Below are 13,816 nucleotides of genomic sequence, written 5' to 3' on the forward strand. Positions count from 1 at the left end.
GGAGGACGAGGCAGAGGCCACATCCAGGATGTCCCCCAGAAAAAGGAGAGACTGCTTCAGCTCTACTTTTCAAATGTTTTATTATAAAGAAAGGTAAGATAAGCATTGTGAACCGAATGTGCCAGGTGCTGCCAAAGCAGCGCCCTCAAACAAAATAAAAAATAAAAAAAACCCCGAAAATGCACCTCATGAGAAACTGTAATTATGCTCTCTAATTTTTCATAAATAGACAAAAATCATTGTCAGCAATTTTTTAAATAGATGGACATATGGCCAGAAAAAAAATAATAATGCCATACAACATGGATATAAATTGTCCATTTCTTGCTGTACAAATAATAGAAACAAGTTTGGCAGGCTTTTTTTGTTGGTTTTTTATACACATCTCCCTTCTATGTATAACTAAAAAATGTGCTACAATAATATAAAATGCTTTTACTATAAAGTAAACTACTAATTTCTTTCACAAAAAAATCTTAAAGATGTCTTTAGCACAGCTCTAAAACACTTAGTAAACTACTTACAACTATCCAACAAATTATATTTTCATGATCTCTTTCACATTTGTCCTCTCATAGTTTGCCTTCTGCTCTCTCCCCCACCTACCTAGCAATAGTTTTTATTTATTTTTGTAATTTTTTTTTTTTGCCAGACCATCCAAGGCCTTTGCATGTACAATATTCACACAAACTTCACATTTTCTTGCACAAAGTTTAGTGCTGTTAGCAAGTCAAAAGAGTGCATCCTCCTACTGAGCTGGCCTAATGCTGCAGGACACCAGACCTGGGTTTATGCTGCGTCTAAAAGCAGTTCACTAGGAAAATAGTCCGTAGCTAAGCTGATGGCAAGCAGGAAAACGGTGTCCTTAGTTTAACTTCATCATTTTTTTGTTGGTTTTGCACTTATTTTATTATTTTTATTTGATTTTTCTCTCTTTATTGATTTTTTTGTTCTTTGCGATTTACGAGGTGGGGTATTTTTTTTTTTGTTTTTTGGGGTGGGGGGGGGGGCGGGAAACTTCCACAGAAAGTAGACTTATATATTTTTTTTTTAGAGTTCAAAAAGAAAAGGAAAAAAAAGAAAACTGCTCTTAGAGCCTGGAAACGAAGCCAGCGCCGAGGTGCGGCGGCAGCGGCGCCGCCCGTCCGACCCGCTCGTGCCTCCCGCGGGGCTGGAGCATTGACCCTCTCAAGTGTCCTTCTTCTGAGCCTCCTCCCAAAGGGGTGCTGAGCCTTAGGTGAGGTAGAGTGCCTTGTCCCTTGGCAGCATGCTGTAAGAGAAAGCAGAGGCAGTGAGACAGCAGGGAAGGGGCTGGCACAGCTGGCACAGCTGGCACACGGTTGGTGCCACGCCGTGGCTTTCAGGGTGATGCCCTTTTCATTTTTACATTTTTTTCTTTCATATTGATGCCTGAAGTGTTTAGCTTTTATATTTTCCAGATCCTGCATTAGTGTATAACTCTGAACTCCACGTGGAGTGTCAGTAAGCTCTCTTCACATTTCGGTCAGACAGAACAATCCTTTTCCAGATGGGAACCAAGGGCATGATTGCAGCATCAGGCCCAAAAATTATGAACAAAAGTGAATTGGGGGGAGCAAACTGGGGGAATGTGACTTCATTACCTGAAGCTGTAATTGGACAATTAACCCCTGATATGCAATTAGACCAAACTTAAATCTGTGTGAAAAACTCATGACCATCATCCGTCTTGGGTCTAGCCTCAGCCAGGCTCTTGCACAGCCCAAGATGTGTCCTTTGAAGGCCTTCAATAAATACCTACTTTGTTCTTGTAACTCTTTCTAGGTAGCCTCTCCAAGGCATCAATATGTTCTCTGTATTCCTTACACATGTTTTTGTAACCTGTTCTGTTAGTGGCTAGTTTTCCCTGTAGTTTTCCAAGCCCTTTCCCTAGGTAGAAAGACAAAACAGATTCCAAAGCTCCTGTCCTATCTTGGTTCCCCCTGGCAACCAAGGTAGAAAAACAGCTTTTCAGACACATTTTCATCAACAAAGTACCAATCCCATGTGAGGGAGGGGGAGACTTAGAAGGGGATTGATCCATGGACGGGAATTGCACCACCACTCGTGCTCCTAATTGGTGCTTCTTGTCAATTATGCTAATTAACCAAACATATAAAACTGCCTGCACCCCCATGGGGGTGGGCTTTTGTGGTTATTTTTCCATAACTGCCCTGAAGGCCTCCAACAAAGACCAGCTTTCATATCTCCTCCTGTACCAATATCATCTCAAATGTGAGTGTTGTTTCATGTGCAGATTGGAAAAGGGCACAAAACACTGAGGGACCACAGCAGGATCATTCAGGTTGGAAAACCCCTCTAAAATCAAGTCCAACCATTCTCCCAGCACTGACAACCCATGTCCCCAAGTGTCACATCCACATGGCTTTTAAAACCCCCCAGGGGTGGTGTCTCCACCACTGCCCTGGGCAGCTCTTCCAATGCTTGGCCACTCTTTCACTGCATATTTTTTTTACAAATACCCAATCTAAGGAGGGTACCCAATACCCTGGTGCAACTTGAGGCTGTTTCATCTTGTCCTGTCCCTTGTCACCTGGGAGAAGAGCCCAACCCTCACCTGGCTACACCCTCTATCAGGGGGTAGCCCTGACCTAACCCAAACTCTGGGGGGTAACCCTAACTCCAGCCCTAAATTTCAGGCTGTAGAGAGTGAGGAGGTCCCCCTGAGAGTTGGATGCAATTTTATTTCTGCTATAAGGGCTGCAACATCAGTTTCTTCCTCTGGCTTGGTGTGGCTGCAGGGCAGGGCCAGCTCTGGGGGTCCCTGCAGATCCCACCAGCAGGATGTTGGAATGCTCTACCTGGGAACAGCCCCAGGGCCACCATCCCCTGCTTCACCACACCTGAGGCTGAGCCAAGGAGATTTAGAGAGTTAATTTTGGATCAAATGTTTTCATTCTCACACTACAGAAGAAGAGCCCAAAGAGGGAGCCCAGACACTCTTTTATTTGGGACCTAGTAGAGAGAGAAGTGGCTGAAGCCCCCCTCCCCTGGCTGATGATCTGTGGAGGTTTTGCTCTGAGATTCAGGACTTTCAGTGGGGTTTATCACTTGCACATACACAATGGAAACCTCACCAGCTCCATAAAGACATCTTGGCCTTAAAAAGTGCTAAAAGTTAAAGTTAAAAGTCTTGGGAGGCTCTGGTGTGGGTGTGTTTGTGAGGGGAATAATAGGGAAGGGGCAGACAGCAGAGCAGGGCTGGTGTTGATAGAGCTGTCTTCTGAGAGAGTCAAGAGCCCCCCCTCTGCTAATCTCCACATTTTATAATCTGCATTTAAAATGCACAGTCTTCCCTCCTGCACTCAGAAAAGATTTAATGCCATGAGCAGCAGCGAGGTATTCCAGTCCTAAAACTTCATTAATTTTACACAGCACGCTGCAGAGCATTTCCCAGTTCATTACAAAGTATTACCATAAATAATTGAATCCAAACTAAGTGCAGTTGTGATGGGTTATCTCTGCCTTTTCATAGTGTTTGCTCATTTAGCTGCTGATTTGGAAAATTCCCCCCTTTGGAGAGGATCAGTTCATTGTTGGAAGGAATTAGGGAGGTTATAAATGTCTGGGTCTAGTGGCTGTACATGGGTTTTTGTGCCTGGACAAGGTGTAATGGACAGTGCCCCATCTTTTAGCCTAAATCAGAGTGGGAAAAGGGGGGGAAAGTTGCTAAAGGATGACAAAAAGGACCTAATCCATGCCTTAAAACAAGAGGAAATTCATAGAAAGATGAATCCAGTTCAGTGGTATCCCAAAAATACCTAAGTGTGAGGAGACAAAGGTAAATCATAGAATGTTTTAGGATGGAAAGGACACAACCCCCAGAGAAAGTTTTTTTTTGAGAGATTTGTAATCAGAAGAGGGATTGTGGAGAGATTTGTAATCAGAAAACAAGGCAGGAAAAACAAGGGAGGTGCTTTGAGGAGTTAAAATTGAATTGGGGATTAAGAAAGGTTTGCACGTGATTGTAAACCAAGCTGCACCTCTGGTGGAGGTGAGGCAGCTCCCTTGGAGAAAACCACTGTGGAACAGAGGAATTCAGTGTCTGGGAAAGAGCAAGTGCCAGAATCAGGCTGTCAGGTGAGGGAGACAGGGGACTAGGAAAGGAGTTTGTGATGGGGTGGCAAAAAAAGCATTGGAATTGTGTGCTGCAGTCACTTGTGGGAAGTGATAGTCAAACAGCAAGCAGGAGCTGAGAAACGCTCCCCATGTCTTTGCTCACAATCTAGGACAGCTTGGGCTTCTGCCCAGAAAGAGCCAGGAAAATTGGATGGAAGTCAGTAAGCACAAAGCTATTAAGAATAGGGAGAGCAGGAGGGAAGGAACATTTAAAACTCTCTCTCCAGCATGGCTGAGTTATGAATTAAGGAGTGTCTGCTCACAGGATCCCAGAGGTTGCAGGGCATGAGGGAAGAAGTGTCATTTGATGGCTTTTTAACTAGCAAGCATAGGCTGGGAAACAAAAATCCCTGCAGCAGTTCCCTTATTAGATAGAGGACAGAGAGAGAGACAACCTTGTCAGTTTTTCAGAAGTTATCTGGATGACAAACACAAAAGAAAACGAGGCTTGGGAGGTTTTACCCCAGCTAACCCAGTGCCAACAGATGTTGGAAGCTAAAAAAATATCAAGGTTGGACATGAAATAAAATTCATCACCCAACAGGGCTGTCTGTGTGCTGGGGAGGTTGGGATGATCCTCTCTTCCAGGAATCTGGGGCTCTGCAGCTGAGTCACATCCCACCAAGGAACAATCCCTTCTCTTTCCAGCCAGGCTTTGCTCCTCACAGGGCTGCTATAATTGCCATTAAGCTGAATGCACTTCTGGGGTTGAAATGGGCCATTACATGGTCCAGAGACTTCCCAAATATACCTAGGGCAGCACTGATGGACCAAACCCATGGAGACAACATCCCTTCATCACTGCTGTGCCCAAGAACTGCTGAGGGTTGGACCCACCCAGCCAATGAAAGGTGCTGTGGAGGAGCCCAGTGACAACTTTGAATGTCACTTGGACATTAGTGCAAAGTTCACTGGAGAAAGGAGAAGAGTCAGGGAGATCATGGAATCCTAGGGTGGATTGGGTGGGAATGGGCCTTAAATCTCATCTCGTTCCCAGGGACACCTTCCTCTGTCCCAGGCTGCTCCAAGCCCTGTCCAACCTGGCCTGGGACACTGCCAGGGATCCAGGGGCAGCCAGAGCTGCTCTGGGCACCCTGTGCCAGGGCCCAGTATCCCATCTAACCCTGCCCTGGCAGTGGGAAGCCATCCTCCCCTTGCCCCACCCCTCCTTGCCCTGGGTGAGGAGCTCCAGATCATCTCTTCTCTTGGCTTGTGAGCAGCCTTGGGGCACAGGAGCTGCGTCTGTCTGGGGCTGCTCCAGCTGATGCAGAGGGGACACTGAGGCTGCAAATCCCAGGGCAGCAGAAGCAGGAGGGGAGGGCACTGCTGGCACACCAAGCTTTACAATACGTGAGAACAATCCAGCTTTGGGCCCTGGCTGCCAGCAGCTGCTGGGCCTTTGGTCACAGGAGATGGCTCCTTCCTCAGCATACACTCTGACATTTTCAGTGCACTAAGCACTTTCTGCAGGACTGATCTCAATCCATCTGAGTTCCTTGCTATTATCTACTCTAGTAATTATCTGGAAGTCTCTGCATAATCTGTCTGGTTTTAGAATGGTTTCTTTTTTTTTCCAGGAAGCTGTGATAAACCCATGAAATTTGATATTTCTGCTGTGACAAAGGCATGAAATGCATGAGCTTTGATCAAGAATTGCATGGGCCCTCTGCTTACAGTGTGGCACTCCAGCCAGATGTCACAGAGCTTGTTTCAGCAGCAGAGGACTCAGTCCCCACAGCTGTGGGAACATTTCACCTGTTTCTGGAGTGCCCTGGGCTTCCTGCATGGGACCCAGGCAGTGGGATTTGCAGAGGGAATCAGATGTTTTCCCAGCTGATCCCTTAGAAGTGATGCTGATTTCAAGGGGAGTTCATTCCTGGGGTCTGCCCAGCACCAGAAATTGGCATCCATGTGCCACAGCCCTCCAAGCACCTTCAGCATTTTGCCCATGGCATGTGAAGTGACTTTTACAATCAGGTCCTGGTCATGTTGCCTCTTCCAGGCTGTCTGCAGAGACTTCAGGGAGGAGCATGCAAAGGTCAGACCTATCCATGTCCCTGAGCCCCTGGGGCAGGCAGACAGCAGGGATATCCTAATGGATCATGCAGTTATTTATTGCCCTGGAAGAAATAAATGTCTGTACATGCTGTGCCCAGCCCAGCAGTTGTGAGTGCTCTGCTGGCACAGACAGAGCTGTGCTCTGAAAAGCCTGGGAGCTGGTTATTATTTCTGGTGAAAGCACTGTGTTCCAGCACTTGAAGGAAATCAATACTCCAACCACATCCAGCCTCCTTCCCAGCCTGCTCCCACAGAGAACTCCAGGAATGTTCTAGAGAGCACAACAGAGCCTCCAAACCATTCGAGCTGAGCCAAGAGCAGGAGGCTAGGCAGAGGTTGGAAATGGCTTCCACACACTCCCTGCTCCCCAGCTTTGAGACCACCCTGATATTTTCATTTACTGGGGATTTCCAGAGGACCTTCATGCTGGCACATTCATCCCAGAGCTTGTAGGGCATAAGGAGAAGATGTGTGCAGATGTCAGTGGGGCTTTCCTGCACAGTGCAGGGGGATGGAGCATTGTGTGGCTCTTGGGAGGATGGAGGATTTGTACACCAACCCCAGGAATGGTAAGGGTCCTGCTGGTAGAGACGATTCCGGGAGGTTGTGGCCTCAGTGATAAGAGCAATTGCTTTAGGAACAGAAGGACATTGCTTATCATAGAACCACAGAATAGTCTGGGTTGGAAGGAGACTTAAAGCCCATCTCAATCCATTCCCTGCCATGGACAAGGACACTTTCCACTGTCCCAGGGTGCTCCAAGCCCTTTCCAGCCTGTCCTTGGACACTTCCACGGATCCAGGGGCAGCCACAACTTCTTTGGGCAGCCTGTGATAGGGCCTCAGCACCCTCAGAGAGAAGAATTCCTTCCCTTTCAGTTTAAAGCCATTCCCCCTTGTCCTAGAACTATCTGCCTTTGCAATTAGTTCTCTCCAGCTTTTAAATAAGACTCTTTAAGCACTGGAAGGCCACACTGGGGCCTGCCCTTTTGGACATGGCTGCTTTCAAACCTCTAGGAATTCTGCTGGGGGATTGCTCCGGAAAGAAATGTGTCTAACTCTCCCATGGAATGGAAATAAATAAAAAAGGGGATATAAAGACAACTTTTCATATCCAGTGAAGAATTTATCCATGATTTTTAAGCTACCTGCTTCCATAGCATCACTTCAGTGAGCCCACAGAGCTGAGGGAGCCTTGAGCTTCCCTGGGCACAGCTGGCCACACATTTTAGGGCAGGCAGTGAGCTGTGGGGCACTGTCACTGTCACAGCCCAGGTGTGCATGAGCAATGAGCTGTTTTGTCTACTGGCCTGCAGTGGTTGACCCCACAGTCCCTGCTGGGGTAGTCGTTGTCCCACTCAGTGCTTCCCGGGGGGTTTGATGCACCAGGAGAACGGGGTCCAACACTGTTCTGAAACTCAGACGAAATGTGGGAGAAGTCCTGCAGGGTGGAGAGGAAAAGGAGGGTTACAGGGGCATACAGAGCAGGAGAAGTGCAGATTTAATGACAGTGCACAATCACATTTACAGGCATTGTCCCCAGAACCTGTCACTTGAGAGCACAGGAGGAGCCCCAGGGACAGAGGGAGGTCCAAGCCCAGACATGGTGTCAGTGTAGCAGCACATCTGAAATCCCTTTTCCCTGCTCTTTTTGTCAGGACACCCCTCCTCGGGGCTGGCAATGGCTGTGGAGGGCACACAGCCACAAAAGCCTTTGGGTTTTTGCAGCCTGGCCACCAAAGCAGTGTCCAGTGCAGTGCTGAATTCCCCACCCCAGTCCTCAGGAACAAGGGACAGCCACACAAGTAACACTGTCCCCACGAGCTGCCACTCTGCAAAGACACTGAGGGGCTGCTCCAGCTGAAAGCTGATCAGTTTTCCCCATTTTTTTGGGTGGGTGTAATTAAATTTATATCCATTATGTATATAAACCAGATTCATGATAGTTACCTGGCAAAGAACTCGATTTTTTCCAAAGTACCCAAATTAGGGCAATGGGGGTATTTTTTATTTTTTTTAAATATGTTATTCACAAACTATGTGGAATGAGGTTTCACAAAACACTGCCCTCAGCAACAGCTCCTTCCCCAATGAGTGAGTGTGAGGATCCCCTAAAATGCTCTCACCAAATTACAGAAGCCACTTTGGCTGTGCAGAGCTGAAGCCCAGTCCCTGTGCTGGAGAAATCAGGATGATTTAGGCTGCAGAAGACTCCAAGATCATTGAGTGCAGCCATTAAGCCAGCACTGCCACCCCACCACTAAACCCCATCCCCAGTGCCACATCTACACATTGTCTGAATGCTTTCAGGAATGGTGATTCCACCACTTCTCTGGGCAGCTGTTCCACTGCCTGGTAACCCTTTCAACAAAGACATTTTGTTTAATTTTCAATCTAAGCATTCTCTGGCACGACTTGAGGCCGTTTCTTCTTGTGCTGTCCCTGTTCCCTGTGAGCAGAGCCCGACCTGGGGCTGTCCCCTCCTGACAGGGAGTCACAATGTGAAAAATGGGTATTTTATGATGGGCTTTTTGCAAATATTAAAATGAATATTAGATGTGTTCTGTTAGAAAGGTATGCTGTATTAATTTATTTAGTAGTGTGTTAAATATAGTTTTAGGTTATAACATAAGGTTAAAATAGGAGCTATGTGTGTGGGATATTTTTTTTTAAATAAAAGACTCCCAGTGAGACAGCAGCCACAGGACACCTGAATCTTTCAGAGTAAGAGAATTTATTGCCCCATTATCAGGAGAAATGAACTTCTTCCTGCCTCTTCAGCCCTGAAGATGCTGTCAGGATTCAGAGGCAGAAGCTGACACTGCCCAGACAGAATCCTGTGTTTGAATGGAATTGATGCAGCATGGATGAGGTGCATGAATATGCAGCAGGCTGTTGCTTTTAAGGGTTAATCCTCTGTTAATGTGGGGCCTTTTTGGGCTTATTTTGCCCAGAAAAAGCTACCCAGACTGTCCATAACTCTTTGTTTTTATTGTCTTGTATTGTCCTAATCCAAATTGTCCAAATTATTATTACTCTAATTGTATTACTATTTTAATAACCATTTTATTATCATAAATCTTATAAAATTTTAAAACCCAATTGATTGATGTTTTTCACACACAAGCTCCCTCCTGAGCCTCCTTTTCTCCAGGCTGAGCCCCTTTCCCTGCTCCCTCATCCCCTCCCTTGGGGACAGCCCCCCAGCCCAAGGGATCCCCAGCACTGACCTGCTGGCCGGGCGGCGAGGCGTTGATGGGGGGCTGTACCTGTAGTGCCATGGGGGGGGACAGGAGGGGCTGCTGGGGGACCTGCTGCATGCTGAGGGGCTGGGGCAGGAGCGAGCTCTGCGGGTGGTGCAAGGACAGCTGCTGGTGGAGCGGGGGGCTGATCTGGAAGGAGGGCGGGGGGGAGGCACTGATGCTGGGCAGCAGGGGCTTGGAGGGCAGCGTGCGGGACAGCCCCGCGTGGGGGTGCCCACGGTAGCTCTGCAGCTCCGATGGGGACAGGAAGGAGCCCAGGCCGGGGTAGGGAGAGGATGCCTGAGGAGGCATGGGGTACATGGGCTGCTTGGGGGGGATCATCTTGGAAGGGGGGTTGCTCTGGGTGCTTTTCGTCTCCCCCTGGTCGGCAGAGCTCTGTGGGGAAACAGAGTGGGAGGTGGTGAGGAAGGGAAAGAGGAAACATTGATATGCATCCCGAGGAATCCATCAGTGCAGACAGCCCCCCACGGATCCTGCTCCTCTCCCACCTGCCCCATGAACTGCCAGCCCTGCAGCAGCTGGGTGCCCACAGCCTGGGTGCAGCATCCATAGCTGGAAAATTAACCCCAGTAACTCAGCTGTGCCTTTGGCAGAGCCTGGAGCATCAGGGGGAAGGAACCCAGCGCTTCAGGTTTAGCTTTTATATTTCTCACACTCTGTGCTGCTTTAGTGTGTTGGTCTGGGCTCCATATTATGGGATGGTGAGCCCTGTGCACAGAGCAGGGAGACAAAACAATTCCTGCTCCAGCTGGGCACCAAGGACAAATGATCCAAATCTCAGCCCAGGAGCACAAACCCCGTGGGCTGGAGAGAGAAAAACAAGCAGGGTGGGACTGGCTGGGCTAAAGCTGGGCTGGGACAATGAACTGCAAGGTGGGAATGGAGCAGAGCTGATCCCAGGGAGAGACCCCGGGAGCGCTCGTGCATTTTGGGGCCATTTTGGTTCATCTTGGGTTCATTTTGGGGCCATTTTGGTTCATCTTGGATTCATTTTGGGACCATTTTGGTTCATCTTGGCTGCAGCCCTGGCTGGGCTCTGGTGCTGCCCAAGGTGGATCCATGGAGGCCTTTTAATAAATCCCTGCTTCATTCTTTAGCTCTGTCCAGCCTCTGCTCCAGCTCAGCTCTCACAAGGCATCAAGCCAGTGCAGAGGCAAACTGCCCCCCAGCAGCTCACTGCTCTGGGTGGCTGACAAACCCCTCCTGCCTCCAGCAGAGTACAAATGGGTCTATAAACCCTCTTTCCCCATCCTGTGCATCCCTGCAGCCCTGGTGGGTCTATAATGCACAGGACAATCGTTTTGGCAGGAAGGAGAGAAGGACAAGGGGAAATTTTCTGGCTTGGACAATCAGGGTTTTGTCCTGTGATGGGCCCTGTGATGATAGTCCTGATCCTTTCTCACCCAGCAGCCAGGATCACACTGTGTTGCTTTGCTCAAAACCAAGTTTTGCAGAAGAGCCAACTGGAGAAATTGGGAAAAACCCAAAGCCATAGAGCACATGCCTCCATGACTTCCATGCCTTCCACGGCTGCTGCCCCCCACTGCTGAGAGGGACGTTCAAGACAAGATCTTCAGAGGCTTCCAGAGAAACCAACAAGAGTTTTAAATCCTCAGCAAGCTCTTCCCATCCCATTTTTCTGTCCTTGCTGCTGTTCTGTTGAGAAGTTGGCAGCTCCTGGTCTGCACAGGGGCTCTGAGCCTTTCCAGCTCCCCATCAGCACAGGGATCCTGCAGCTGAGGGGTGGTTTGGGGATCACTTGATTTCCCAAGGCAGCTGGGTGTGATGATTAGGCCCTGAGGATGTGGTGTAGGACCAAGGAGTAGTTTTAAAGGGGCACCCCTCACTACCCAAGGGCAGCATTACCCCTGAGCCTGGAAGATTTTGTGCTCCACAGGAGCCCCCCCCAAACTCCCAGGCAGCAAATGCTGTGTCCCCTCTCTGGAGGAGGGTGAGGTGTGAGGTCCTTTGGGATGGCATCCCCATCGAGGAGGCTGGGCCCATCACTGCTCCCCAGGGTGGTCCTGCAGCTCTGGGAGCTCCTGTCTGAGCCTGAAATGCCCTGAAATGTCACTGTGAGACACTGGAATGGGCTCTCTGGGTTCAGCCTGGCTGCAGTGTGGTAAGCACCCACGTGCCCACATCTCATCAACCCACAGTTAAGGGGTTGATAAACTCCTTAAAACTCTCTAAAAACTCCCTAAAACTCCATAAAAATCTGGTCTAGGCTGAAGAAGCAACACCTGGGGTTCTGAGCAGGTGGGACAGCCCAAGTGCATGGAGCAGGGTGCAGCAGCATGCTGCCACCAGTGAGCCCAGCAATGGGTGTCACCTTCCCCTGGGCCAGTCCCTGGTGCCACCTTCTCCTCCTGACCCCTTTGCTGCACTCACACCCCAAAAGCAGGCAAGGCACAGTGGGGACAAGCAGCAGGAACCCCTTGACCCCACACAGGGACACTGATGAAACCCCCCTGCTGCTGAGCCCATCCAAAGTGGGTCTCACTGCAGGGCTCTAAAGGCAGATGACAGCCCAGCTGCTGCCCTAACCGTGCCACAGAGCCCCTCTTGCAGCCCCTTGGAAGGGGCTAATGCTGGTATCAGCTCTGATCTCACAATCAGACAGCATTTCTGATAAATGTGCTCCTCCCTGGAGGCTGCTGTGAGCTGTGCCCTGTCTGTGAGCGTGGCTGTACCTTGGAGACGAGGCTGGCCCGGTACGCAGCCAGGGCTTTCAGGTACTCCTTCTTGGCAGCTTCTGTTTTCCTCTTGTATGCCTGGAAGGACCAAGGGATGGAAAATCATTAGCAGAGGGAACAGGGGGCTGCTGGGCTTGGCTGCACCCCACCTGCTCAGTGGGAACCCCCTTCAGGGGGCTGTGTGCATGACAAACTGAATTCTGCTGCAGAGGAAATGACACAAAACCAAGAAAATGAAGCCCCTGGATTGGACCATGCTGGGAGTTTTGATCTGATCCCGTGCTGGGATCTCTGGTCAGAGTGGTCTGTGTGTTTAGACAGGGATTTGTAAGAGACACAGTCTGATTTTATAGGGTGAACTCCCTTCCCAAAAGGGAGCAGAGTAAAGAGTGATCCAGGCTCTTGGGAGAGCAAGACAAAAGCCCAAATCCTAAATGACAGGACTATCTTTAAAGTCCCTTCCAACTCAATCCATTCTATGATTCTGTGATGATGACCAGCTTAAAAACACGTGAGACAGTCAGAATTCCTAAATTATCCATTTGTTTTCTTGGCTTTCCCAATATTAATCCTTTAGAGCTCAAAACCCCAGCTCTTTCCTGCAGTCTGGACAGCTGGGAACTGCTTTCTGATCTTACAAAAACTGAGATTTTTGCCTCTTCTTATGACTTGGTGAGCTGGAGCTTGCAGGGAAGCAGCAAGTACCAGGAGAGTTTGCTTCCCTAAGGAAAAAAAAAATTTGGAAGAGTGAATTATGGTTTATTTTTCCCCATAATGAGAGATGCCTCTTGATCATGTCAGTGCTGGTCCCCTTCCTGCCTGGATCCTGGTTCTCCACATGGAGGTGAAGACCTTCACTAAATAATGGTGTGATCCAGTCTGCCCCCAGCAGTGAGTCCCCATGGGATTACACAGATTAAACATGCAAAGGAGTATTTTACAACTGAATAAATATTTCAGGATAAAAGCAGGAACTCCCATGAAAAATACCCACCAACCTTCTTCTCCACTGGAAACCCAAAGCCTTCCTCAAGTGATGCACTGAAAGTTGATTTCAATTAGAACAGATTTGCATGTATTTAATTCAGCTTTAAAACCAACAACAGCTTTCAGCAGTTGAAATGCTGAAGCCTGGTGAGCACATTCTCTGCTCAGGATGATTTAGATTGGATACTGGGAAGAATTTCTCCATGGAAAGGGTTGCCCAGCCCTAGAGCAGGTTGCCCAGGGAGGTGGTGGAGTCACCATTCCTGGAGGTGTATAAAAGACCTATGGATGTGGCACTTGGGGGCGTGGTGGCTGTGGCATTCCCATTCTCTGGAAAAAATCCTTCACTCAGGGTTTTTCTCCTGGGAAGCTGAGGATCCTCAGAGAAAAGGAAAACAATTCTGATCTCATTTGCTTCTCCTGTGCTGTGCTCACATGTGGAATGTGTTTGGAGATTGTTCACCCACAGGTGATTGTTCCATTGCATTCTGCTGGGAGTTGTTTTCACTCTTTGCCCACTCAGGGCCAGGCTGTGTCAGGGCTCTGGAGAGAGTCACCAGTTTGCATTGGTATCTTTTTAGCATTCTGTCTGTATCCTTTCTCTATTCTTTAGTGTAGTTTAGTATCCTTTAATATGATACAGTATCATAAAGTA

The 13,816-nt window shown here is 48.6% G+C and overlaps 1 protein-coding gene across 1 annotated transcript in view; it reads right to left on the reverse strand.

Annotated features, from left to right (window-relative positions):
- Nucleotides 1–1,006: 1,006 nt before the first annotated feature.
- The window catches only part of TOX2 (TOX high mobility group box family member 2), a 167,889-nt gene continuing 155,079 nt past the window's right edge, over nt 1,007–13,816 (reverse strand). Inside the window, exons 6-9 of the mRNA XM_030233377.2 lie at nt 12,172–12,252; nt 9,446–9,853; nt 7,526–7,656; nt 1,007–1,270 (exon numbers count right to left, since the gene is read on the reverse strand). Coding sequence (XP_030089237.2) covers nt 1,234–1,270; nt 7,526–7,656; nt 9,446–9,853; nt 12,172–12,252 — 657 coding nt within the window. The 3' untranslated portion in view covers nt 1,007–1,233. The remainder of the gene's footprint in view (nt 1,271–7,525; nt 7,657–9,445; nt 9,854–12,171; nt 12,253–13,816) is intronic.

This window comes from Serinus canaria, chromosome 20, assembly GCF_022539315.1.
Source record: "Serinus canaria isolate serCan28SL12 chromosome 20, serCan2020, whole genome shotgun sequence".
In the NCBI taxonomy this organism is placed as follows: domain Eukaryota; kingdom Metazoa; phylum Chordata; class Aves; order Passeriformes; family Fringillidae; genus Serinus; species Serinus canaria.